Source organism: Xenopus laevis, chromosome 9_10S (genome assembly GCF_017654675.1).
Source record: "Xenopus laevis strain J_2021 chromosome 9_10S, Xenopus_laevis_v10.1, whole genome shotgun sequence".
Taxonomy (NCBI): domain Eukaryota; kingdom Metazoa; phylum Chordata; class Amphibia; order Anura; family Pipidae; genus Xenopus; species Xenopus laevis.
In genome coordinates, this window is record NC_054388.1 from 46,713,610 (window position 1) to 46,738,547 (window position 24,938).

At 41.7% G+C, this 24,938-nt stretch overlaps 1 protein-coding gene across 1 annotated transcript; it reads left to right on the forward strand.

Annotated features, from left to right (window-relative positions):
• The first annotated feature begins 14,982 nt into the window (after positions 1-14,982).
• ddx5.S (DEAD-box helicase 5 S homeolog) lies at positions 14,983-23,213 on the forward strand. Its single transcript, NM_001086234.1, is given in 13 exon segments — positions 14,983-15,046; positions 17,477-17,639; positions 18,130-18,226; positions 18,303-18,436; positions 18,524-18,589; positions 19,113-19,254; positions 19,329-19,489; positions 19,585-19,757; positions 20,058-20,168; positions 20,329-20,390; positions 20,854-20,913; positions 22,058-22,276; positions 22,539-23,213. Coding segments are annotated over 13 exon segments (1,824 nt in total). The 5' UTR covers positions 14,983-15,011; the 3' UTR covers positions 22,940-23,213.
• The last annotated feature ends 1,725 nt before the right edge of the window (positions 23,214-24,938 follow it).

The following is a 24,938-nucleotide window of genomic DNA, read 5'->3' on the forward strand; positions in this document are numbered from 1 at the left end:
TCAGAAACGCTTGATTACAAGAAAATGAATGAACAGGAAGGAACAGAAAATTCAGATTTTACTTTCAGGTAAAAAAAATAGAGATTCACACAATAAGTTAAAAATCTCGTATAAATAAATAATGCAAATGAAGCAGCTGATTTTCTATACGAATATCTGCATCCGATAGAAGGCTCTGTTGCATCTGGCTAAGGCACTTCTGATTTGGCAACATCACTGTATATATGAACAGGCAATAACACTGCAGGTGGGTAGGGTGTAGGCTCCAGGCACCTTAAGGTTCACACTGATTATAGTGCATAGATGTCCAGCTTGCTAACACCCTGCAGCCATTTAACTGGATTATATTGTAGTTCATCAACAACTGAGGTGGGGGCACAGATTTGTTACTTGCAGGGTTAATCAGTATTTTTGTTCTCCCAGCTCTAAACTGCACAATTTGTGTCCATGATTCCATTTTGAGCCATACAAATACAGTCTCCTCTATTCATTGCCCTTTAGTAGCTGCTTGCTGTTATTACATGCAGTGGCTTTTGCTATACTGAAAGGAAGCCACCTGCAGCCTCCTCTTCAGTCTCTCTGCCTCCAGCTCACAGAAGAATGTGTCCTCATCTGTTCTGATGATCATTTCTTGGAGACCCTGTATCTCTTTCCATCTTGCCTCTGAGTTCTCTCTTTATCTTCTGCAGTGTCTATAAGAAGCAATAAAACTGTCTGCTAATTGGATACCCTGGAAGATCAATGCCAAACCCCTTTCCTACAGAGAATATTCCACAAGAGATTTGCACTATCCTATGAGCATGACAATGCTTCTACAACCTTTCCTATGGGAGAGATGTCAAAATGAGATCTATCACAAGCATTGACACTGGACTAGTACTTGCTGCCATAATAGGTCCTGTCCTGAGACCCTTTCCTAAAGAAGAGTTGTCACTGTGGTTTCTGGATGGCCATCTCTAGGAAAGTCTATACCCTTGGCTGAGAGCAAACTTACTTTAGCTTGAGCCTGGATCTCCTGGCGTTCCTGAGTGACAGCCTCTGCCAGCATGGAGAACTGGAAAGGCAAAAGAAATGTAATTAATGATTGTTTGAGGCAAGGGATTTCTATGACAATCTTTTCAATAAAAAACAAAAAAAAAAACAACCAGGTAGAGATAATCCAGGCAGGGTCTGCCTACCTAGGTTTTTGTCCAGCACACCACTAACCTGGTCTTTATAGTAGTTTTCCATGGAGTCCAACTTATCTTTGTGCCTCTTTCTCTGCTCTCTCGTTGCTCCTGGGTGTATGAGTGAATCTCTCGCAACCTCTCCTTCTGCAGCTCCAGCCCTTCCTCGGTTTCTTAAACAGCTATGGGGATAAATAAGGCACACTAGCTTGAGCACAGTGTCAGTTCAGACACTCAACAGCGCAACTGCCATCTGTACAGGCATAACATATTGCCAAACTGATCCTCTGGCACCACCTGGTTAATACAAATATACAAGTTGCTCTTCCTAACGTGTTTATCCCAGTCAGCTACTAAGCCGGACCCACGAACAGGGATACCAGTGGCTGTACATATTCATGTTTTGACAAATTAGATCTACATTTAATAACAGCAGCAACTGTTGCCACAGACAGTGAGATGGGAGTTCACAGCCCACTAGAGAAGGAAATAGGCTCATGTATACACATTTTAAACACCCAACCCTAATGGAAACCTTAAATTTAAATGTCTGTAGGATTTCTGTACTGGGGCAATTAATTGTATCTGTATGAGGGGCCTGTGGATTAGTTTCATCTTGCTGCTGGCAATTAAAACGACAAACATACCCTCTCTTCCCTTCTCCGGGCTCGCATGAACTTGACCCATAGTTGTACGTGGTAATCCTCATAATACCTCTTGGCTCTAGCTGCCTGTTGTTGATTTTCCTTCATTTTATTCTGTGCAGATTTCTGCTGCCAAATGTGCTCCCTGAAACCCAAGAAACTAGTTTCACTTATGTGCAAAACGGGTGTTACTGAGGCCAGTCTAAGTGTCATGCAATACAGCTAAACTTTCACACCACAAAAAAAAAAAAAAACTGCAGTAGATCCAGCATGGTGAATCCAAGAAAATGGAAAAGCTGCTGTGGATACATATTTTTTATGTTCAAACAGCTGAAACATTAGTATCTGTGCATGTGTATGGATCATTTTCATTTTAAAAACCATCAAGGTGACTTATTCACAATCTGGCTGTTGGTGGAAGCCCCACCACCCCTGGCTTGTGGTAGGTTCCCCTTGGAGTAATGCAGATAGGACGCTCTCCCCCCCCCTCTTATACTGACCAGGTGCTGGTTCTGGCCTTGCTCTTTGCAGATAATATCAACAAGGAGATTGTGTTTCTTCTGTGCCTCTACCACCTACAGAAACACAAATGAGGGTCTCGTTTGTATGTGGGTTTTCTCTTTTACTGCTGAATATTAAAAATCACACTAATCACATGAAAAAACAAACAATCTGTACATCTGCCTACAGAAATCCTATGAGCAATATTCCATGTATGCCTTACATGGCACTTCCCTCAGAAAATAAAATCAGTTTATATGCCCATAGAGTTTTCTATAAACTGTTCATGCGAATGATCTTAGAGACTGATCATTTGTATAAATTGCCCTCTGAACCAATTCTCCCATGAGGCAGAAAAGCACAGCAAGTATTGCAGACTCTTGAATTGTGTGAGCACCAACCTCATGGAATTATGGGACACAGTCTTTTTTTATACACAGAGCCAATTACTCGATATGCAGCTTGCGTTCACTTCGTCGTCCGCCTGGGAGGCTTTAGTAAGACGTTCTATTTGCGCCATCTGTCCCTTCCACATGCGTCTTAGAGTGTCTGTGGAAATCTGAAGATATGGAAATTCATCTAGCAGCAGTGGGAGCAGTTCATTTTCCTTGATCTTCACTGCAGGATAAAATGAAAGAAAAATGAAAGAACTGTACAACCTACACATTATCAGCAGCCACCTTGTCCACTAATAGCTAAGTCCCGGAGGAGAATACACGTAGGACATTCTCTCCCTCTTTGGCCAGTATGTCTCCATGCTAGTTAACAAAAGGCAAGTACTGCCAGAATATCATGTACTTACTCCGTGCGGCTTTCCTGGGCTGATTGTGGAGAGCTGAGGTCTTGCTACCCTTTGGGGTGCAAACCATTTGCTTAACAGAATAAATCTTCTCAGGCTGAGGCTTCTTCCTGGGCTCCTTAAACATATTTAGGGACAGGAAGGAGAAGGTAAGCGGGGCATTTTCAGTCAAAATCCGTGCAGTGTAGCATTGAGGAGCAGATTCGTTTTCTCAGCCCAAAAAATGCAGAAAAAAAGTGGACCATCCACCTTTTATGCCCTAGCCTAAGAAATATTCGTGCAAATGAATTAGCTGCTAATAATTTCTAGATGCTTAGACTGAATGATTAGTTTTCAATCCGAATCATTATGGTTAGAAATCTCATTTACTCACGTTTCCCTACTTTGTGACTGGAAACACCAGGAGAAGAACGAGGAAGTTTCTCACCATCTTCCCCACTTGGCTCCTTTGGGACTGGCTGCTCTTCCTCCCTCTGAACATGCGCTGGCCTCAAACCTAAGAGTTTTGTGCAAAATCAATTATCTCAGGTAACAGTTATTTTCTGTGGTGCAACAAACTGACATGACGTACTGGAGAGCAGTAGTCCAACCAATTGTATCCAAACCCACACACCCTGGCCGTCAAAGTAAATGGAATCCCAGTGCTCAATGATGGAGGGATCGGCACCCTCATAATCCAACAGGTAGAAGAATTCACTGGCACACGTGGCAGATGCAAGCAGGGCCTAGCCCTTGCAGTTTATTCATGAAAAAAAGCAAAGTTTTGGGGTAACACTGCTTTGTCAAGCACCCCTTTGCTTGACAAAGGGGTGTTACCCAGAAACATTGCTTTTTTTCACTAATAAACCACAAGGGCTAGGCCCTGCTTGCATCTGCCACGTGTGCCAGTGAATTCTGGAGACCAGCCCAGTAGTTTGGTTCTAACCAGCTTATTGATGGGAATCTTTGTACCCCAGAGGTTTACAGAATTAGACCCCTGAGATGCATTTTGCTCAAGCAAAACTATATACATAGCCAGAACTACCTGGATAGCTGGGGTTGTGACTGCACCAGGCCCTGCCTTCCATGGGGCCCAACAACAAGCCTCAGGAGATGCATGGCATGCAGTCTCAGCAAGTATATGGTGGGTGGGCCTGTTTAATAATTTTACTACCAAGCCAGTAGGTCTTAATTTCCATTTGTGACTATGGACAAACACCCCAATAAATGCTTCTGACAAAGACACCTCCTAGAAAACAATGGTCTGATTTTTAATCTTGCCCCACTCCGGCCCGTTCTTTTCTACCCCATTTTCTTTCTTCTCTATTATCCAACCTTCTCCAACTTTCTCTTCTAAATGTTTATATTATTTTTCATTTTTGCATTATGCTCTTAATCTCTCCCCCTTCTCTTACATTCACATTGTGCTTTCCTTTATTCTCCCATTTTATTCTCTTTCCCAACCTCTCACCTTTCATGTATGTCTCCCTTTTCTTTCTTTTTCTCTTTTAATTTGTACCCTTTCCTCTCCAAATCAGTTCAGTTCTCCACCTTTGATGTCTCCCCCAGTCACATTTTTCCCACTTCTCTTTCCAAGTTCCTATTTCGGTTTACAATAATAGGGGGTCGTGGGAGCACTCAAAAGGGTAAATTAAAGTATATTTAAGTATAAGAGAAGTGCTATTATTCAATGCACATTCCCTGGTCCCCTGTCTCACAAATAATTCAGTATAAATGCAAATGCATATGTTTACAAGACAGGGGTTTTTTGTTACAAAGTTATGATCAGAAAGTTGATAAGCCACCATACCACGTCAAGGTAAACCCCACACGGTGGTCCTTAACTTACCTCTGGTCATAGTATAAAGGATCTGGTGCCTATTTGCTCAGCCCACTCTATTTCTATTGTGTGATGCCAAAAGCATGAGGGATGTTTGTCGCCAATGTAAGAACACAAGATAAATGGCATTTGTGGGAGACTTGGGCACACTGTGTGCCAGATGCAGCCCAGGGGCCCCATTAAGTTTGCATCCTTGTTCTTGGCTGGACATCGACCATCCAAAGGGCAAGTACCACAATTTTTGAAATATAATTATTTTTTTATTACTTTAAAACACATTCATTTTTCGATGTTACTGTTCCTTTAAGGTATGAAGATCCAAATTACAGAAAGATCTGTTATCCGGAAAAAACCTCAGGTCCCAAGCTTTCTGGGTAACAGGTCCTATACCTGTAATACTAATTCAAGGCCTAATACACAATAGCACAATCAGCAGCACAACATACCCTGACAATAGTGGTGGTCTCAGGGTGGGCAGCAACTCTTCCTCTCCCTTTGGCACCTCATCATTTTGCTTCCTTTGACTAAAGTCACGACCATCTGAATCCGCTGAACCCCACAAAGATAAGATATTGTTATGAGAGAAACCTTAGCCCACTCATGACCAAATACAAAGGGTCATGCCTTTTTAGCTAAAACTCCTCTTTGTCCCCACTGCAAAGATCCAAATATGCAGAACTCACCCCCATTTTGAGATTTGAGACTGATTTGTTCCGTAAAATACTCCAACAAACCGTCAAATATTTCCAAAAGGTTATGGATGGATTCAGTATCCCCACTCACAATGTTTTCCCCTGTGGAGAACAGTTAGGGTCAGACATGCTCACCAGCCATCACATATCAGCCTTCTCTATTGCACAGACATGAGGGGGGTTATTAAACAGTTAGTTTCAGTATATAGATATCTTTCCAATACCAGTGTTTGTCTCTTAATTCCTATTAGTGAAAGAGAGAATAGCAGGAACGGAAGCCATACTGGAAAAAAAGAATTCTGCAGAGTGTCAAGTGTGCCTGTCAGTGCATTTATTTCTTTTGTGATTACCTGAGATATGAGACAGGCTGACTTGCAGATAATCCAAAGCAAGAGAGTCAATAACAGACTGAATATCGTGAGCATTGGTTTCTGGATTTTGTGGGTCGGGAATAAAATCTGTGGAAATCGGTTACATTTATCAGTAAGAGGCATCAATACACAAATACTCCACTCATTTCATGTAGCCAGTAGCCTTTCATTTCAGCGAACCCGGCACCTTTTCGCCTAAAATGGCTTCGTAGAGAGCAACGAACACATGAGCATCACATTCCAACACTTCCTGGACTTGCAGGTTAATGTGGCATTTAGTCAGTAACAGTCTGTTGGCAACATCCACCCACTCTGTAATGGACTGAGAAATAAACAGAAGAGTGAGAAGAATGCTAGTGCAACAAATACAGCCATCCCAATCTCTTGTCTGGTGCTCAGGGACCAGATAACTTCCACTTATGAGATCAGTCTTACCTCACAATAGTATCCCTTAGTCCAGGGGGTGACAGGCAAAGGGGATCCCATAACTCAGGGGATGACAGGTAGAAGGAATCCCATAGACCAGGGTAACTGCCAGCTACGAGGTGACAGACAGGGTTGTTTCCTTTAGCCCATATGTAATAGGAAATGGGGATCCCGTAGCCCAGCGATGACAGGCAAATGGGATCCCCTAGCCCATGGTTGATGGAAGTAAGGAAGGGATCTTTCATTGGAGGATATCGCAAACAAATATGGCGTGAGGTCCTGAGCCCCTCAGGATGAAACTGATCTATTTCCTAGGTGCCCATACTTCTTCAGAACTAGAGTATCACACTAACATTCGGGGTTCACCAAGCATAAGGCATTTAAACCGCCAAAGCTTTTTGATTGGTTAGCACTCCCGAGGTCGTCGCTTCCGGAGCCGACGTCATTGTCCAACCCCTCCACTGAAAACATCTATTCAGTTTCTGATTTCCAATCACTACCCCAGGATTGGCAGTCTGTGTGGTACCCCTGTACTATCACGAATCGCTACTTTTAATTTGACAAAAGGGACTAGCAGCGAAGTATCCGCTGCGTCACGCCTGTTTCCATGGAGAAAACACAGTGCCTAGAACTAGTTCGCTTGTGTCCTTCCGACGGAAAGTAGTCCCCGATGATGTAACCGGCTGCTTGCAACAGCAAGGGGAGGTGATTGGAGGTGCAGCGGTGGCGTCATGGAGAGCCGAGGGCGGGTGAGAGCGGGAAGTAGACGGGAAACAGCGTGTGATATTGGAAAATGAAAGACCTTCACCCAACTAGTGACAAAAAGGAAATGTGCATATTGAATGGCACATACTACAGAAAAAGGAGAGCCCTAGTTGCCCTTTTAACTGGTAACTACTAGGGCTTGGAATGACATCTGTACAGCCACACGTGGAACTGAGCAGTCACACCATAGCAAAGAAGGGATCTGGTATATACCCACATTTATCTGCCATATTAAGGGTTGCCACCCGGCAAGTACTTTACTTGTCTGACCTGTAAAAATAATGCTTGACCCCTGTTCAGCATTAACTAATCTGGTAACGTAACCACTCCCCCCATAGATGCGTCTCCAAGCAGTTTCTTTTAAACCCCTCCCCTACTTCCTGCCTTGTCAATGTAACAAAGCTCCCAAAAATAGGATGGGAATGTTGACCAGGAGGGTGGCCAGGAAAAGAGAATCATAGTAAGTATCATAAATTCCTCCTTTCCATGGTCATCCCTGGTCGGCATTAACTAATTGGGTGAATACCCAAGCTTTAAAATCAGGGAGGGAAGACCATTAATCTGCTTTATTCAGCTCCAACTGCTGAACAAATGACCTCATAACCAAAATTTGTTCTTTTAGCAGCCCTAACATCTAAACGATAATGAAAAAGTGTTAGAGCTGGCCCAAGTAGCTGCTTTACAAATTGCTTCCATGGATACTCCCGCTTCTGCTGCCCAAGAGACTGCCATGTCCCTGGTAGAATGTGCCTTAATGCCCCTAAGTGCTTCTTGTCCCTGGAGTGAGTAGTCCTTCTTTATCACAGTTACAATCCATCTTCGCAAAGTAGCAATTGAGGCTGCCTGCCCCCTTATGGCACCTAATGGCATGACAAATAGTCTCTCTGTCTTCCAAATAGATTTGGTTGCATCCAGATATGCCTGTAAACATCATTTTACATCCACCGAATTAAGAAGACTGCCTTCCTCCTTGAGAGCGGGGCCCGGCAGTGCTGCACTTTTGGAAAAGAGCCAGGTTCCCCTTGACAGCCCCGAAGCCGTGCCGCCCTTCAGAAGTCCCGAAAAGCCGAAGCGCCGAAAAGACCCGAAGCCCACAAAAGTCATGTGTGCTTTTAAGGAAGTTGAAGGTAGGCTGCCGACAGCTTCTGATGAAGTGGCAGGACGCCACAAAACGCGTTAAAAGGGCAGGAGGGTCCATAATTTGCTGCTGTAATCTGATTTTTTATGTAATTCTTGTTCCCAGTCTGCTCTCTGTCTCAGAAATACTTCTTGAATTTTTCTCATATTCCATCAAGCCCATTGAACTACTCCGACGGTCAAAGTCAAGGTACTTAGGAAACTGATGAACTGTCTTGCAGGAATACATTGAGCCTGAGAGACCACTGACACCATCTTTACTATCTTGGATATCTTCTCTAGTGGGAGAGAGACCATCCCTATTCTGGTGTCTATTTGGGCACCCAAGTAAACCATTTACTAACCAGCAGAATCTCTGTAATTGTGTGATCACTTTCCCCCGATGTATCTCTAATGTAACTGGATCTCTGGCCATGACCAAAAGATCATCTAGGTAGTGGTAAACTTCTATGCTTTGCTTTCTCAATTTTGCGATTAAAACTACCAGCACTTTCGAGAATGTTCTGGGAGATGTGGAGTGGCAGAAGGCTAAGCAACTGAACTGAAGATGCTTCCCCTGGAAGCAGAATCTGGGAAAACACTGCTGCTTGATGGCAATGGGAACATGTAAATACGCTTCCCTTAAATCGATGGAGGCAGGCCTCGTGTCATTGCTGTTTAGGGCAACCTGTTTGGAGATCTGGACTCCTTAGGTCTGAATCCCCTGAAGAAGGGAGGCTGTGTTCCCCCCGAAACGTTGATTGTTGGTGGCATTAATAAAAGGGGCACAATCCCCGACTGCAACATTGGTGTGTGCGGACCGTTTTTTGAAATTGCACAGCAGTAAGGAGACCGGGCTTGGTCAACGGAGAACCAGCACCACCACGCAGAATAGTGGAAGGAGGTGTGCGGTAATACAATATTTCATTGCACTGAATCCCCTGAAGACATTCGACTGTCCTGACTTCCAGGAAGCGGCATGAAAAAATTCTCTGCCTGGTTTATAAGATCTTGACTCTTCTCTTCGCCTAGGCACAAACCTCTCTTGTCGCCTATTAGGACCTTTAAAACATCTTGGAGCTTGAGGAAGAAAAGAGCTCTTGCCTCCTGAAGATTCTCCGATCAGTGGATTGAAGAGTTCTTTGTTTTTTTTGTCCCACCCACCCTTACTGTAACTTTTTCCTTCAAGTCCATACAGCAGCACAATAAATTGCCACCCTAATAAATTGAGTGACATGGTGTCGGTGTACTTTTTTTTTTATAAGTAAGTAAAACTGGAAGAGGAGGGTTGTTATAAGATGGTAATGTTTTTATTGGTGTTCACTCGTCCTACCAAGTGGACAGAGAGACTTAACCCCATATGTGTTGCTGTATGGACTTGAAGGAAAAATAAATTACGGTAAGTAAAATTCTCAATGCATTGAATCTGGCATATTGTCTGATATACAACCATTTACTAGTACATTATACTCTATTTAAAAAAAAAAGAAGTGTTACAGGGTTGATTTCTGCAAAAACTCTGCTAGTCCCGCCTATCTGTTCCACTTCCTGCTGCCTCCTTTCCCAGGCTGTCTAGGGGAGCCGGTGAACACTCAGCACAGTGTACTGTAGGATAGGAACCAATCAGCAGCTAGGCTGACCTGGTAGGGCACCGGAGCCTGTATTTGTTTGTGTGACAGCAGGGATTGGCTATTGCCCTCCTACTGTGCTTCTGGCAGGGACCATTAGAACACATCCACCCCTCATTTAAAACACAGGGACGATAGCAAATCTATAGGGAGTTCCAATAGAGGGGCATTTGTAAAGATATTAACTTGTAGTACAAAGTGAACCCAGCTCCATATATTATTCATTATTGCCTACAAGATTAGGAGGGGTTTTTAGTTATGATATACGTCTTCTTTAAGACAGAGATTGTTTGTCATATATTCAAGCTGGCCAACTACATCAAAATTAATGCTGGTCTGGCCTGCCCTTCATTGACTTTCACCTGATTTATAAAGAATTCTACCAAGGGTGACTTCACCAACTTTAATACTGTATATTGACACTTAGGGGCAAATTCACTAACAGGCGAAAATTCGCCAGCGATGGCTTCGCGCACATCGCAACACTTCGCCAGGCGTAAATTCGCCTGGACAACGCTAATTCACGAAGATCCGAAGTTGCGCACAGTGTACTGAACGCAGGTTAGCCACTTAACCCTTTAGTAAATTTTCCCCTTAGTGACAGATTTATCAAGGGTCGAAATTCGACCATCGAATACAATCCTCCGACATTCGAAGTAGGAGGATTTTATTCTTCGTACGATTGTATTCCGATCGTATGATCATATTCGTACTTCGAATTTCCTTCCATTATAAAAAAATTAGAAAATTGCTCTGGAAGGTCCCCATAGGCTAACATAGCACTTTGGCAGGTTTAAGTTGGCGAAGTATTGAAGTCGAAGTTTTTTTAAAGAGACAGTACTTTGATTATCGAATAGTCAAACGATTTTTACTTCGAATCAAAGTCGATGTAAATTTGAAGTCGTAGTATCCTATTCGATGGTCGAAGTATTCAAAAAAATTTCTTCGAAATTCAAACTTTTTGTACTTTGAAAATTCACTCGAATCTTAGTAAATCTGCCCCTAAACTATCTCTCTTTTGTTTAAAGGGGAGGAAATTTTAATAGCTTTATACACAAAGGAGGCTATTTATTACACTGTGTAAAATATTGGATGAAAACATCGGTTATGTTGCCCATAGCAACCAATAAGCAATTTGATTTCAACAGTCATCTACAAGTGAGAAAAGAAAAGCAAAATATCTTATTGGTTGCTATGGGAGTCTGAGGACAACCAACAACAGCAGAATAGTCAACAAATACATGTGGAGGATGAAGAGGAACATGAATGTTACCAAACACTACCAATTAAATGTAATTATATGTTTTAATTGATGAGGTAAAAAAAAAATCTTTAGAAATGAAAAGGCCACTTTCAAGCTTTAATGGCTAATTTCCTTTAACTTTATGTAAAATAAAGTAAAACATGAATGGGAGTAAAAAAAAAAGGATTCTCTTCATGAAAGTTAAATATTGGTTTCAATCTTTAGGAATTGTCACATGCCTAGTTTATGTATTGGATTGTCAAACTTTACAAATCTATTCTGGTTCTCTAGCTTAATAGATTTAGATGTCCCAACATCTTAATAAATGCACATAAAATATTTGTGAATCTTTGGAAGGTTAGTATTGTTGTTGCATTTTGTATGCATGCCTTTTCTCTTTTTGTACTAATCCAGTCATAGTGGATGATCAGGTCACATTGATTCTGAATACTATTACAATAGAAGTAGGTGAGTCACAGGAACCCCAAAATATGGAGAAGCGACCTGATCAAGAGCATGAGGAAACAACAATGAGACTGATTCCCTTGAACAATCCTACAAGACTTTGTTTTTTGCTTGAAAACCCAAAATATAAATGATCTTCTCAATCAAAATCTCCTTATTACACAACAAATAATTATTAAGGCTGGTACTAAAACCTAAACGGCAACTCAAGTGAAGGCCAAACCTGTCTATATACCTAACCAAAACCTTTCCTTGTTGAATGCTTCCTTCTCAGCTACTTGTAAAAAGGGGTGGCCCTTAAGTTGAGGAGGCTTTTCCCCAAAAAACATCCTGCTTGATTTGTGATTTATTGGTGGTTTGCACAAATATAATAAAATATTTTAATGTAAAAAGCAATTTATTGATTAAATATGTTTATTTTTCAACATTTGATATATTAAGGTTAAACCCACCACATGCTACATTCTAAGATAAAATAATCATCATGTATTATGGGTCATTTAAGTGGAAGTTCCACCTCACTAGTATTAGCATATTACCAATCACGTATCATCTCTCTATGTAGATATTTTTTAAATGCATCTATTTGCACTTCCATGTGTTTGCATTAAAATCTAATGACATATTTGTTTAACCAATTAGAAAAATAATTATCTGAAAAACTTTATGGATTGTATATTTAACGAATGACATTTTAACCTGCTTAAAAATAAGAAAGGTTATTTAATCAAGGAAAACTCATTTGTAAATAGGAGTGATTCAAAATATATGATGCAGGTTCGAGCTAGACAGTAAGTGGTTAAATGTTACTACAAACATGTTTATGTTTTAAGATTTGGGGGCAGATTTATCAAGGGTCAAAATTCTAGGGTTAAAAAACCCTTAAATTCGACCCTTGAAGTAAAATCCTTCGAATATCGAATTCAAAGGATTTTAGAGCAAATCGTTTGATCGAGCGATCAAATAAAAATTTGAATCGAACGATTTTAAGCGATTGATCGAAGGATTTTTATTTGATTAAAAAAACTGAGAAAAGTGCTGGGGAAGGTCCCCATAGGCTAACATTGCACCTCGGTAGGTTTAAAGTGGCGAAGTATGAAGTTGAAGTATTTTTTAAAGAGACAGTACTTCGATTATCGAACAGTCTAACGATTTTTACTTCGAATCATTTGATTCGATCGAATTTGACCGATTCGATAGTCCGCAAAAGTACCCAAAAAAATACTTCGAAAAGCGAATATTTTTCCATTCGAATTATTCACTCGAGCTTAGTAAATCTGCCCCTAAGAATGCGTTACAAAAATACTCTTGTCCTATAAGGAAGACAAGCTGCCCCTAGACAGCAGGAGGTAGTGGACCCAAGAAAGGAGCATCAGCCTGCAGCTAGGCAGAAAATAATTAATTTTTACATAAAAATGCATATTACTAGGGCAATCATCCATATTGGTTCAGAAACACTGGGGATGTGCAGGAAATAATACACTTTTTTAAAAAAATCATGTATACAAATCCCCAGTGCTCCGGACCTAATGAAGAAAATTTGTAGACGTGCACAAATAAAGGGTAGGGGACAGGAGCGAAGAACGGCAGTAGGTCTAGGGGCACCCTCTATGTAAATCTGACCCTGAGCACATGTGATTCTGACGTCACATGCATGCACATGGGTAAATTGCGGCATTCGCTCATTATGCGCATACATGTGAATACCTCCCAACTCTCCCGTTTTCATCAGGACAGTCCTTCTTTTGACAGCTCAACCTGCAGTCACTGGTTTGTACTGGAAAGTCCTGATTTTCTCTGCACTGAACAGCAAAAAAAGATACAATGTTTCTAACTTAATTGGCTTTTGGCAGAGAGCCCGGAACAGCCATGAGGTTCAGATTAGATACTTTGTAACAATTCTGAGATTAGCAAATAAGTAACAATATAACAGGTCCCTTGGAAGAAGTTAGACACAGCTTAAAGGGAAATTCACCTTCATTAGCAAAACTGTAATAAAAAAAAACCCTACAGGAATATGTTTCATAACCTGGCAAATTTTGTAAAATGAACATGCCAAGTAGGGGGTGTGACCAAAAAATGGGCGTGGTCAAAAATTGCAACAGCAAATTTTTTTGTCCCTCTTTTTATTTCCAAAATAATGGTTGGTATGCAGGTGCCCCAACATGGCTGCTAATACTGGGAGTTTGGGTGGCCTAGCACTGGCAGGGGACAGTTTAAAAAAAAACTACTGTTATCCCCAAAAGGAGTGTGGGCTCTATTATAACATTTGGTTGGGGATAATATTTTTGCCCAACAAGTGCCCTTTGATTGCTAAGATGCCCCTGTGCCTAAATAATTTTCCTATAATACGCATAGTTGTGAAGCGTTTAATGCTTTTAAATCCTACTCTGTACTAAATATTAAAGTGTATTTTAAATGCACTTCAATATTTACTACAGAGTAGGCAGTGTAGTACTCATGTTTAATGAAGGGTCTTGGCATGGCTAGGGTTGCCAGCTTTTCTGGAAAAAAATACTGGCCTTCCTATATATTTATCTTTTTTCCCTATTAATAACATTGGGATCAAGCATCATTTTTACCGGCAAGGTCAGTAAAATACCGGCCAGGTGGCAACCCTAGGCATGGCCAAAATGTGGTGCTAACAGCTTGTTTTTTGTAAAAATCTATTTAAAAGGATTGACATGACTACTGCAATAGCAATTTTTTATTGCCTTAAGGCCTTTCCTTCTTTAGTGACTTCTAAAAAATATTTTTTATAGAGTACAGGACACAAATATATCACTAAGCACCAACTAAAACATTTAATTGATAGGATATTATTGTAAGTAGTACTTTTATTATATTTGATATTTTGGAACACCTGTTATTCTCTGAAACCCTCCTCTGGGGAACCCCGGACTGAGGGCTCGTGATAAAGGTAAGACAGCCCCTACTAGCTTTACCTCTCACGCAATACACAGTGACTCACTTTAACCACAGATAATATAATTCCGGGAAAAGGCGCATTGCCAGTCACATGGACAAAGCACTTAGTATCAGCCGCCATCTTTAAATTGGGTCTGTGTTCTTATAGAAGAGCAAGGTCGGCATCCTGCTACTAGAGCAATAACAATTGCGTTCAATGTTTAGTTTACAAAATTGTGAGGGTGGATGGAGATAAGAGATACCGCCAGGCTGGTTGTTTTTTCTGGTTGCCGGACACGTTTCCCTTAAGTAATATGGCGGCAGAATGCCGACGCCCCGCCCTGCGGAGGGATCTGTTGACGTAAGCTGCCGGCCGGTCTTATATAAGGTGTTAACGCGCTGCGTAGTTCTTCCATTCCTGCCGTATCCTCCCTTAACTACAACCGCCCTCCTGGAACGATCTTTCGACATGCCCGGTTTTAACGATCGCGCCCGGGATAGGGGGTAAGTACTTTGATGAATCTTCTTGTTAGATACTACCCGAGTTCAGTGTTTGGTTGGGGGGGATTGTGTTTGGGCAGTACGCGCGTTCGAGTGGTAAGTAGGGATTAGTTGAGGTGTATATTTGGGGGTGAACACGAGAGCTATGGGGTGTACGATCGGTGAATGATATTGTTGTGTTACCGGGAGGTGGTGCGCGGAGTTAGAAGATGGCGGTGGCACCAGATGCGGCTCTTTGTCTCCGCACAAAATGGCGGCGTGAGGAAGGAGCCCTTTTGTTCTTATCCCTTCACTGGGCCTTTTTATGTGGCTTCAGTACCTGTTATCTGTTTCTTTTGTTTTTAATCCTGTGTAGCCTTTCCTTATACTGCTTATAGCTTCCATTTTTATTCACTAGGACGCCTCCCTGTGTAACTGCGTGTTTGCCTCATGTCTGCCCTATTGTATAACCTCCTCCTGGCATATCTGGCTGCTGATCACATGGGCACATTCATCTGGCACGCCTCACTTACTAACTGTGCCCTGTTTCCCCTATTTTATAGCCCATTTGTAGTAGTCCCCTGGCTACATTACTCTGGCTCTCCTCACATAGCAACTGTCTCTGGGTCTGCCCTGTTGTCTAGCACCCACCTGCTGGCATATTATTGTAGGTACAGCTTTATACAAATAAGCTCTTGGCGCAAAGTCTGGCTGCCAGTTTGCAGTGAATTAGGATTTTTTTTTTCCTCTCTTGAGACTACATATTAGGGATTTTTATTTTCTGGATCAACTAGCAGAAGACTGACTTGGAGAACAGATCTTAAGGTGGTCATATATGCAAAGATCCGCTTGTTTGGCGACATTGCCAAACGAGCTGATCTTTATCTGATATGCCACTAACGGGCATGGCTATATCGGGGGTAATCTGATCGGATTACGATGGGAGCGCAATGGGCTCCGGCGGGACAAAATCAAACCTGTCCGAACGACCAATCTCTGCCGGATGAAGATTCTTGGGACACTCCAAACAAGGTCCGAAAATCGTACGAATCCTCAATTCGCACGATAGGTAAAACTGGCCATAGACGCAAAGATCCTGTGTCCTCTTATCTGTTAATTTACACATACTTGTTGGTTTTTATCAGCTTCCAGCTGCCTTCTCATATAGTGTGCTCTTACTCATGAAGCGCATCGCCCACACCTAGTGGTAACACTTCTGCTTAGGAAACCACATCCTTGGCTTAAAGGGGTTGTTCACCTTCCAAACTAATTTATTTATTTATTTATATTTTACTTCGTTTAGTTGCTTTTCGGTAGTTAAACAGAAATTAAGTCTCCTTTTTTTTCAATTACTTTCTATTTATTTTTTTAAAATCTAAGTTTAAAGTTGAGTGTCTGGCTGCTCAGTGATTCAGGTGCAGACTCTAAACTGTTACAGTTTTGCAACATTTAGTTGATACATTTCTCAGCAACATCTCTGGAGTATTAGCAACTACTGTATCGATTCTAGATTTGATCAGCAGGGACAAAGATAAATGTATCAACTAAATGTATCCATTTAGAACAGTTGAGAAATTACACTTCAATATTAGAAAGTGGCAAATAGAAAATATCGGAAGTCTTTATTTCTGGTGGTCTATCTGAAAACAACTTGTTGTTTGAAGGTTAACAACCACTTTAAGTCTGTTTTACAATGGCACAGCATGCCCTCTAGGCACCTGCTTGACATGTACTTGGCACAGTTCAGTGGCCATCTTGCATTGTACATGATTCTTGACACCTGGAGTGCCTGTCTCCCCTGGGGATATGCATAATCTGCCACTATCAAGAAGCATAAGTGAGATTACTCAGGCCCTATGCTGCAGTCTTCCTTACTTTTCCTGCACCTGGGACCATTACCTTGACCTAAGGCAATGGTTCCCGGTGCAGGCAAGATTAAGGGGTTAATTTTCATCCAGCATTTTTCTGCAGGCTGACTCTTGGCCCTGTTTTATTATCCTATTACCTTAAAATATTTGGAACTGGTATCAGCACAGTGTTTTTTCTTTGTAGCAGTACCCCTTCATGTTCTGCAGTCACGGGACTGAAACTCTGAATGTGCCTGAAATGTAGCGTTGGTTGCATCAGATCATTGTGTGGTTTGTGAGATTACACCCCTTTTCCTTCCTCTACTTTTTTTTTCCTTCTCGAACCAGGACTTGGTATCCGCATTGCAGCATAAGCTTTATCATTCTGTTTTCTATCGCAGATGGCGAGCCCACTGTTGACATTTTGCTCTTTCCCATATGTATGCTTATTTAGCAACTGCACATGAATCGCCACTTACATATGAGAGAGAGCATTGTCTTGCTCTATATGCCAATTGTCTGCTTGCAGTAGGCAGTGCTATTCATGAGTCCAAACAGCCTTTGTGGCTTTAGCTTATTGTCTGCATTGGTCTTTTGTTTTGTTTAGATTTGGAGGTGGGCCTCGCTTTGGGGGAAACAGAGGTGGAACATCTGGCAAATATGGAAACCCTGGGGAGCGGCTTATGAAGAAAAAATGGAACCTGGATGAACTACCAAAATTTGAGAAGAATTTCTATCAAGAACTTCCTGATGTTTCAAGACGAACACCAGTAAGTTTGTTGGCTTGTGTCACACCCAGCTCATTCTAGTCTTATTTATTAGTTATTTATCATGGGTCCGTAGTGATGGGGTTTTTTTTTTATATTTGGTTTCAACCAGCATGTGTAGTGTTAAGTATATGCGCCATTATTAATGGAAACTGGCTGGTTAGCACATGTGACTATTACTATTCTGTATCTTGTATACAGGAATATCGCCAAAGAGAATAGATATTAACTTTATTTTGGATAAATATTTATATTAAGCTTCCTACAGTTACAGAATATTGCTATTGAAAGCATTACTACTTTTTTTGTCTTCTTTTTTTTTTTTTGTTTCATTATGGTGTAAACATTTTGCTGGGCCCCCACTTAATATTTAAGCCCCCTCCCTTACACTATATAGACTTGTAGATTGGGAACATGACTTGTGATTGGCTACTATTTAAACCGAGCAGTGAGATGCTTGGTGTACTTCATACAATTTGAACTTGTTTTGCAGCAAGAATGTGATCAGTACAGAAGAAGCAAAGAGATCACCGTACGAGGGCTTAACTGTCCAAAACCAGTTCTGAATTTCCATGAAGCAAGCTTCCCAGGTACATTCCCCTGCTTTGTTCCTTGACACTGCAGCTTTTTGTTGGAAATCCGCCTAACCACTTTGTCTCCCTACAGCAAATGTCATGGAAGTGATAAAACGGCTGAACTTCACTGAGCCCACTCCCATCCAAGGACAGGGATGGCCAGTGGCTCTAAGTGGGCTGGATATGGTTGGTGTTGCAATGACTGGATCAGGGAAAACGCTTTCTGTACGTACTCTGCTGGTAACACTTTATGGGCATGGATAATTAAAGGCTTTGTAGGGAGAACTAACTTTTTTTTTTTTCCCCCCTCAGTACCTGCTTCCTGGTATTGTTCACATCAACCATCAACCATTCCTACAGCGAGGAGACGGTCCAATTGTAAGTGCCTGCTTTTTAGCTTCTGTGCCCTTCTCTAAGAATACATCAAAATTAGGCATGACTTGACACTTATAATAGAAACTTAATTGCATTAATAATGGAGATAAGACTTGACAGGGTTTTGTCTAAGCAATGTCCCCCCCACGTTGTGCTAATATCACCTGTTTAAGCTTAATCTCCAGTTTAGTAGTTGCAGGCCTTTTGCTGTAATGTCAAGGAAATTTATGCCTCACTAAATATATTTTTCTAACTTAATATTTACAAATAGAATAAACAGAAGCCATTTTCATTTGTGTAGTGAAGTCACACTGCTCAGGTTAATGGATGTTATTTACTATGTACCCCTAAATGTGCTGTTAAAACATTTCAATTAAAAAAAAAAAAATCTTTGCACTGGCTCCTGTTTGAGTAATGGTGGGGGGGGGGGGCTTTATGCTGCAGTACTGTTATGAAAGGATGGTGCTACATGGGGTTTTGTGGCCTGTAGACTTCTGGGTGTCTAACCAATGATGTCTTCTTATAGCTTTTGGTGCTGGCACCAACCAGGGAATTGGCTCAGCAGGTTCAGCAAGTAGCTGCAGAGTATGGAAGAGCTTGTCGTCTGCGGACCACCTGTATTTATGGCGGTGCTCCGAAGGGACCACAAATCCGTGATTTGGAAAGAGGTACGGTCCCAAACATAAATTCTATCTGCCATAATCTACTTTTTATATGATTCTTAATTAAATGGTTTTTTTAGGAGTTGAAATCTGCATTGCAACACCTGGACGACTGATAGATTTCCTTGAAGCAGGAAAGACCAATCTGAACAGATGCACATATTTGGTACTAGATGAAGCTGACCGAATGCTTGACATGGGCTTTGAGCCTCAGATAAGAAAGATAGTGGATCAGATTAGAGTGAGTACAGCTTTGCTTAATGTGCCTTTGGCATTCAACCATATCTTAACATATATCTCATAAAAAAAAATACTGACTAGTTACTTTGTCCATAGCCTGACAGACAGACGCTGATGTGGAGTGCCACTTGGCCCAAAGAAGTCAGACAACTTGCTGAAGACTTCCTAAAGGAATATGTTCATATTAACATTGGTGCCCTGGAGCTCAGTGCCAACCACAATATCCTTCAGATTGTTGATGTGTGTAACGATGGCGAGAAGGATGACAAGTAAGTTCATGTTTCAACTATTAAACAAAATTTCCAATTTCTACTCCTTCACAAGCTTTACTCTGGATAGCTTTCCCACTAACAGCTGCCATTGCAAACCTTGTTAAGAAAGGCTCAGACATTGTAAGACTTGCAGGTAGCCATAAAGACTGGCTAAACATTGTTTGCCTTCTGACCTTTAACACACATCATTGAACTAAACACCTTTATCTGGTCATGGCTCCTCTTCAGACTGACTGCAGTGCAATTTAAAAAAAAAATTAAACGTGAATTTATTTTTGTACTATTTCTCTGTTAAAGGCTTGTCCGCTTGATGGAAGAAATTATGAGTGAAAAAGAAAATAAGACCATAGTATTTGTCGAGACCAAACGACGATGTGATGATTTGACTCGCAGGTTGAGGAGGGATGGGTAAGGATACTTAAATCTTAAAGGAACTGCTACTTTTTAAGACTTGTATTAATATTGCTATTAAAATGTTGAAAAGAGGGTATGCACCCTCTAAACCTAAGAGGCTGTTTTATGGAAAGTGTACTGCCTTCATGTTGAGAGAACTGTCTGCTGCTTTCAGGTGGCCTGCAATGGGAATTCATGGTGATAAAAGTCAGCAGGAACGTGACTGGGTGTTAAATGGTAGGTAAACTACACACCTATAAACTAGGATTAAAGGAACCATAACATCAAAAAATTTGTTTAAAAGTAATATAAATATAATGCAGTGTTGCCCTGCGCTAGCAAAACTGCTGTTTGCTTCAGAAACACTATTTATAAAGAAGCTGCGGTGTAGCCATGGTGTCATCCACTTCAAAGGAGAATAGGATCAAGTTACACAGCAGATACATTCTGTAGAACATAATGTTATCTGTTATACACTTTAACCTGTGCCATATAGCCTATTTTCAATTTCCACCATTGCTACACAGCAGCTTGTTTATATGAATTATAGTAGTGTTTCTGAAGCAAACAGATCATTTTTACCAGTGCCGGGCAACACTACATGATTTCATTACTTTAAAACAATTTTTGGTTTTAGTGTTTCTTTAATAAAAGTGTAGTCTGTTCTATGGAATTTCCTAAAACCCATTTTTCATTGCAGAGTTTAAACATGGTAAATCGCCTATTCTGATTGCTACAGACGTTGCTTCCAGAGGTTTAGGTTAGTAAGTTCAATCTGTTTTTCCTTGGGTGACAATTGACTGTTATGAAATGTATTTGTTTTAAAGAAAGTACTTGCTTTCTTTAACCTCTGCAATTCTCTTGAGTTTGTTTTTCACAAAGGTGCGGTCTTTGTGGCAAGGCCTAGGCATGACATTCGGAGGACGCAAGGGGATGGAGGACTAGTGGAAATTGGCTGACTGCTTCCAGTTGTGTAGAGAGGTGGAAATCTGAGCATCGTGTGCCAGTATCTTCAAAAGGCAATTTAGCTTGTACCCCCTTCCCACACTACCAAAACTGCAATCCCACAAAGACATCCCCCATTTGTTGCATGCTTGTAGCTTTTGATACTTGCAACGTACTCTGCCTTTTAAAACAGGTTTGCGTTGAGGGTTGACTTGTTGGAGACACATTGGCAGTATAATGGGAGAGCAGCTTGTTTTTTTTTTCTTGGAAGCCTTTTGTTAGACAAATTGGTGAGTACTGGCACATGAATGAGTGTATAGAAAAGGGAGAGGAAGCAGTACTCCTCAAGCCTTGGGTTTCACGATCCTCCCTCACCTGTATCGTAGTCGTCATGTCGAGACCTGCCAGAGGGGACAAATTCTCAAGTGAATCCTGGTTTCTCGGAAGCGCTTGCCTAGACGAGACGGTGACGGCACACAAATAACTCTGGCTCCCAAATGCCTTACTGTATTCATGGTGGCGGGTGTTCCCAGGATGTGTGTGCTTGTAGCTGCAGTTATAAGGTCTTGGCAAGACAAAGCAGTGGGTGGCCAGATTTCTGAGCTTCTAATGAATGTGTGAGGTGGACCACTTCCAGTTTCTTGATGGTCCTCAAACTGAGCACATGAGGAGGCTGCCATTGGCGTTAGTGGCTGTACTGCTGACAAGCAATCAGATGTCACTTGACTATTAATAAGGGAGACTTTGGGCAGTGCAAACTACTGGTAAGGTGTGTTTGCTGGGTGGAGTCAATGGATGGGCACATTACCACTCTAGACTTGGTAGCCTAACTTTTATTTTTCAGCCTTTATTCCTCTCTAGAAATCCCATTTTTGTCTAATGTATTTTTTTGGTCTAATTCTTGTGGTGTGCAAAACCTTATTTGCCTCCCTGTTTTGCCACACTGCAACACTTTACAGATGTAGAAGATGTGAAATTTGTCATCAATTATGACTACCCCAACTCCTCAGAGGATTATATTCACCGAATTGGAAGAACAGCCCGCAGCAGCAAAACTGGCACAGCATACACCTTCTTTACACCAGGAAACATTAAGCAAGTCAATGACCTGGTCTCTGTCCTCCGGGAAGCAAACCAAGCCATCAACCCCAAGCTGTTGCAGCTGGTAGAGGACAGAGGTAATATTTTGTAAATCTAGTAACTGTGCTAGGCAGTTTGGTTTGTATAGTGGGTGGGAGGGTTGTAGTCTCTGGCTGGTATACATGCAGTTGTATTGTGTTACGCTTGGCCCTACTTGTCCTGAAATTCCCTCTTCAACCTGAAATGGGTCTAGTTTACTTGTACACTTGAAAGGAAAAGTAACTGCTGCTGAATGGCAGCAACAAAGTAACTCTCATACCCCTCCCTTTAAAGCTTTAATACATCTTCTGTTGATTACAGGGCGCTTCAGAGGCAGAGGAGGAATGAACGACAGACGTGACCGTTTCTCTTCAGGCAAGCGGGGTGGGTGGGGCCGGGAAAATTATGACCGTGGGTTTGGCGGAAAGAGAGACTTTGGCAACAAATCCCAAAATGGCTTTGGCAACAAATCCCAAAATGGCTTTGGGGCACAAAATTACAATGGAAACTCCTTTAACAGCTACAATAACAATGTCCAGAGTGGGTTCCGGGCAGGTGCACAGAATGGCACATACCAGAATGGCTACAACACCCAGCAGACTGGCTACAGTGCACCTCCAATGCAGAATGGAATGAGCCAGCAGGCATACACATATCCAAATGCCACTGCTACAGCACCCGCTGTTGTAGGTTATCCAATGCAAACATCCTACCCCCAATAAGCTGTCAAAGCAGTTTGTCTGTTTTTATTTTATGTACTTGCTCTTTGTATTGTATCCATGCAGGATAGTTATTTAAATCGACCGATTTTTCAGAGGTAACTGCAGTGGTGACTGTAGTGCACTTTCACTATTTAAGTTGACTGTATCTACATTCCTGAGGCAATTTTAGTTTTTTTTTTGTAATAGAACAAAGCCAGTGTTTCCAGAGTTTACGTGATTTGGAGTACTGTAATGAGGGCAGTGCATGGCCTTCAATAAAGATCCTTTAACTTGGTTATCTCACTTGTCTTGCTCTTCATTGCACTACCAAATGATGACCCTGAATATGCAGGTTATGGCTGATCGATAGTGATGGGTGCAAATTTGCTGCAAAAAAGGGGTGGTTCATCTTAAGTTTACTTTTCAATGTTCTAAAATGGGCACGTCTATACTTCTGACTTTCAAGTGGGGTTTTTACCATTTGTCTCTCCTACTCATATTAGTCTGTTTGCAATTTCAGCAGTCTGGTTGGCAGGATCCAGATTACCCTAGCAACCATGCACTGTGGCTGAAGAAGAGATTCTATTACATTCTATACTTTTCTGTTCTCTATACTGCAAAACCCTAAATTCAAACTGTAGCAGTTGCCTTACCTTCCTCCAGGGGGCACAGAATGTCATTGTGCCAAAGTTCTTTTTAGCTCTTAAAGAGCTGTTGGGTTATAAAGAATATATTCAAAGGAAGATGTATTTTCCAAATGCCAAAAATCAGATGGAATATCTCTAACAATTGCTGTGAAATCACTTGGAAAATCGCTTTCGAAAATGGTATGTTCGGAAATTTCACTGGGTAGGGACACGGAGAATAGATTGTGAGCTCACATGCACCAGCCCTTTCTGCTATACATATCAGGATTTGCTGCTTTATATAAGTATTCACCCCCTCAACTAATTCTCCCATTGCACCAAAAACTTGTATATTTAACTTATCGTTTTTTTTTTTTATTCTGACCATAAATTCTGAAATCTGATATCCATTGGCTAAAAACAAAATTTGGCATCAGTTTTTACTTTTGCATAAACAGCATTAAAGCTATGTTCCCCTTTAAATGAAATTAAACTGGTTGCAGCATTTCCCTGTATTGCCACCATCCATTCTTCCCTATTATATTAGGCCCAGTCCCTACTGAAATGCAGCCTCTCAACATCATGATATCACAGTTAAAGGACTAGTACAGGCTGCAGGTCTGACAAGGGATGCTGGGATTTGTACTATAGGATACAGGTCTGACAAGGGATGCTGGGATTTGTGCTGCAGGTCTGACAAGGGATGCTGGGATTTGTAGGTCAGTAACAGCTAGAAGACTACAGACTGCAGGTCTGACAAGGGATGCTGGGATTTGTACTATAGGATACAGGTCTGACGAGGGATGCTGGGATTTGTATTAAAGGCTGCAGATCTGACTAGGGATGCTGGGATTTGTACTACAGACTGCAGGTCTGACAAGGGATGCTGGGATTTGTAGGTCAGTAACAGAAGACTGAAGGCTGCAGGTCTGACAAGGGATGCTGGGATTTGTGCTGCAGGTCTGACAAGGGATGCTGGGATTTGTACTACAGGCTGCAGGTCTGACAAGGGATGCTGGGATTTGGGCTGCAGGTCTGACACGGGATGCTGGGATTTGTGCTGCAGGTCTGACAAGGGATGCTGGGATTTGTGCTGCAGGTCTGACAAGGGATGCTGGGATTTGTACAACAGGCTGCAGGTCTGACAAGGGATGCTGGGATTTGTGCTGCAGGTCTGACAAGGGATGCTGGGATTTGTACTACAGGCTAAATTTAGTCCTGCGCGGGTCCATTTTTTGGGACCTGTACCCGCAACCTGCAATCTGCAACTGGCATTCTTAACCACTACCCGACCCTGCCCGCAAGTACCTTATCCGCGACCCACTGACCATCAAGAATCAGGAAGTGCTGTCATTGTAAACCAGACGTGACATCATCGGAAGTAGACATGATCA